Source organism: Chiloscyllium plagiosum, unplaced genomic scaffold, assembly GCF_004010195.1.
Source record: "Chiloscyllium plagiosum isolate BGI_BamShark_2017 unplaced genomic scaffold, ASM401019v2 scaf_15467, whole genome shotgun sequence".
Lineage (NCBI taxonomy): Eukaryota > Metazoa > Chordata > Chondrichthyes > Orectolobiformes > Hemiscylliidae > Chiloscyllium > Chiloscyllium plagiosum.
In genome coordinates, this window is record NW_025209181.1 from 12905 (window position 1) to 16002 (window position 3098).

General features: G+C 60.3%; 1 protein-coding gene across 1 annotated transcript in view; it reads right to left on the reverse strand.

Annotated features, from left to right (window-relative positions):
• The window catches only part of LOC122546766 (ephrin type-B receptor 4-like), a 5359-nt gene extending 2536 nt beyond the window's left edge, over positions 1–2823 (reverse strand). Inside the window, exons 1-3 of the mRNA XM_043685404.1 lie at positions 2657–2823; positions 1802–1995; positions 108–263 (exon numbers count right to left, since the gene is read on the reverse strand). Of these exons, the coding sequence (XP_043541339.1) occupies positions 108–263; positions 1802–1995; positions 2657–2713 (407 nt within the window). The 5' untranslated portion in view covers positions 2714–2823. The remainder of the gene's footprint in view (positions 1–107; positions 264–1801; positions 1996–2656) is intronic.
• Between the last annotated feature and the right edge of the window lie 275 nt (positions 2824–3098).

Sequence of the window (3098 nt, forward strand, 5' to 3'; positions counted from 1 at the left end):
GGGGGGGTAACGGAGGCAGATCCTGGCCCTGGGGGAGCGAGGAAGGACGTGGCAGTAGCAGTAGGCCGAGGTGGGGATGGGGGTGGGGTGGGTGATGGAATACTCACTCCGCTGAGATCTGAGTGACCAGGTCGAAGGTCGTGAAGCCGGCGTTGACGAAATTCTCCTCATAGCGGCCCATCTTGATCACGTCGAGCCAGTCTCCCACCGTGGAGAATGTAGTGTAGTGGGGGGTCCCGCGGTCCAGAAGGGGCTGTGAGGGCCTGGGGGGTAGGGGTAGGGGGGTACAGAACAGGAGGTGAAAGGTCACTTGGCGTGTGGTCCGGGTGGTCAGAGAAACGTGCGTCTCTCTCTCTCTCTCTCTGCTGCCCCCACCACCCCCCAATACAATGTGGCCGATGCAGTGCTCCTCTAAACCTTAGCACCCTGTCAGCGAGTGCACAGTGCGATCCCACTGAGCCGAAGTCAGATTCCAGTCGTCCAATGCGTCAACGCCCCTCCCCCGTTCCACCCCGGGATTTATTTGGCTTCTTTTTCTCTCAAAGCAATGTTCTCCCCCTCCTCCCCAACGAGGGGGTGGGGTCTTTGGCATTATGTGCCACACGGGACTCTTGGCACCGCAGCGCCAACCCCTCGAACCCCTTGGGCTGCACACTGACTCCGGGCAGGGGCGAGGGGAAAGCCTTTCCCGCTAGGCCGCAGCTGAGCCCCAGGCTCAGAGAGGGCCCCAAGCTTTGTCGTCAAGGAGGTTCGGATGTCCAACAGATCAGCGTCGCTCTGCTCCATTTTATCCCCGCGTGTTCCCCACCCCCCCCAAGAGCGGGATCATGAGGTTGGGAATTGTATCGGGAAGCGGGGATTGGTGGGGGCGCGGGGGTACGGTATGGGGACGGACACAACCGCCCATCTCCCCTCTTGGCGTCACGAAACAAAATGGCCGCTGCGCCGGCGGGGAAATGCCAAGCCAAGGGCGGGTCGCCAACCGGGCTGGCATTGAGGGCATCGCCCCTCAGGGTGCCATGCTCCCGTCCACAGCTTGTTCCCCATTGGTTCTTCCACACCCTGAGGGTGGTGGGGTGGGGTGGGGTGGCTCCCTGGCCTGGGGAGGGCCGTCTGACCGATCGCTAACCCGTACTCCCCTCCAACCTGACTTTGCCTGCTCAATGTTCACTCAGCCCCCCCCCCCTAACCCCAGGAACACTGGAGACACTGCGAGGGTAGGTTGCAATGTGGAGGGACTGTTGCTATTGGTTACGGAGGGACCTGTTGAGGAGTTTACAGGAGTGAGAGACACGGCCTGGTCGAAACGTACAGGATCCGTGTGGGAGGGGGAGGGGGTCGGATTTGATGGTGGGTGGTGGGGGGAGAGATGTGGAGAGGTTGGGGCCCCACAGTAGCTCAGTGGTTAACACTGCTGCCTCACAGCGCCAGGGACCCAGGGTTCGATTCCTGCCTCGGGGCAACTGTCTGTGTGGTTTTCCTCCGGGTGCTCCAGTTTCCTCCCACAGTCCAAAGATGTGCAGGTTAGGGTGAATTGGCCATGCTAAATTACCCATAGTGCCCAGGGATGTGCAGGTTAAGGTGAATTGGCCGTGCTGAATTACCCATAGTGCCCAGGGATGTGCAGGTTAGGGTGAATTGGCCATGCTAAATTACCCATGGTGTCCAGGGATGTGCAGGTTAGGGTCCGGACAGGCCCGGAGGGTGGGACTGTTTGGCAGGGAGGATGCTGGAGGGCGAGGAGGGGGCCAGGCTCGAGCCAACGAGTGAGCATGTCGGCGCAGCGGCTGAGGTGACTCACGCTCCGTGTTCCCGCGTGACGATCTTCAGGCTGGCCGGGTTACGGATCAGCTTGTCCAGGGCGCCGACGATGAGGCCGAACCGAGGCCTGGCGTTCCGCTCCTTCTGCCAACAGTCCAGCATCAGCTGGTGCAGCGAGGTGGGGCACTCCGTCGGCGGGGGCAACCGGTAATCCTGCTCGATGGCGTTGATCACCTGAGGGGGAGAGAGCGCAGGCCATTAGCCCCACGGGGCGGGGAGGGGGGCAGCAGGGGCTCCCGTCTCCGGGGAGCTGAGGGGGGATAGGTCAGAGGTCACGAGGTGACAGGTCGTGATAAGGATTTGAGAGTCAAAGCCGACATGAGACCTCGGGAGTCAGGAGCCTGGGGGTGGGGGAATGCCCAGAGACCCAGAGGTGAGGCCTAGGGAGATGGGGGGCCCAGGGTGAGGCCTAAGGAGTTTGGGACCAGGGTGTGAGGCCTAGGGGGTTTGGGACCAGGGTGTGAGGCCTAGGGGGTTTGGGACCAGGGTGTGAGGCCTAGGGAGTTTGGGACCAGGGTGTGAGGCCTAGGGAGTTTGGGACCAGGGTGTGAGGCCTAGGGGGTTTGGGACCAGGGTGTGAGGCCTAGGGAGTGTGAGGCCTAGAGAGTTTGGGACCAGGGTGTGAGGCCTCGGGGGTTTGGGACCAGGGTGTGAGGCTTAGGGAGTTTGGGACCAGGGTGTGAAGCCTAGGTAGACGGGGAACAAAGGTGAGACCTAGGGAGTCAGGTCCCAGAGAGTGAGGCCTTGGAAGTTTGGGGACAGGATTAAAGGGGACGGGGTTAAAGGGGATGGGGTGAGGGAGAGGAGGGAAGCCGGCAGGTTTTGGAATACTCACATCCTGGTTCGACATATCCCAGTATGGCCTTTCTCCGTAGGACATCACCTCCCACATGACAATTCCGTAACTCCACACGTCGCTGGCCGTGGTGAACTTGCGGAAAGCTATGGCTTCTGGAGCGGTCCATCGGATTGGGATTTTTCCGCCCTGTGTCGGAAGAAAGGGAAATCAGCAATTAAACCAGAACGCGACCCAGAGAGCCGAAGGTTCTCACATTCCCCCAGCTCCATCCCCAACCTGCCTCACGATTGGAAGATGACTGTAATAAAACACTCGTAATTATCATCGTCCGGCCAATCGCCAACCGTTCAAAATGGCTGACACACAGCTGCCCCCATCCCGAATGGGTCTCTCCATCATCAGCAACACTTGATAATATCGCTGGATCACCGAGTGATCGACACTCAGAGTCATAGAGATGTACAGCACAGAAACAGAC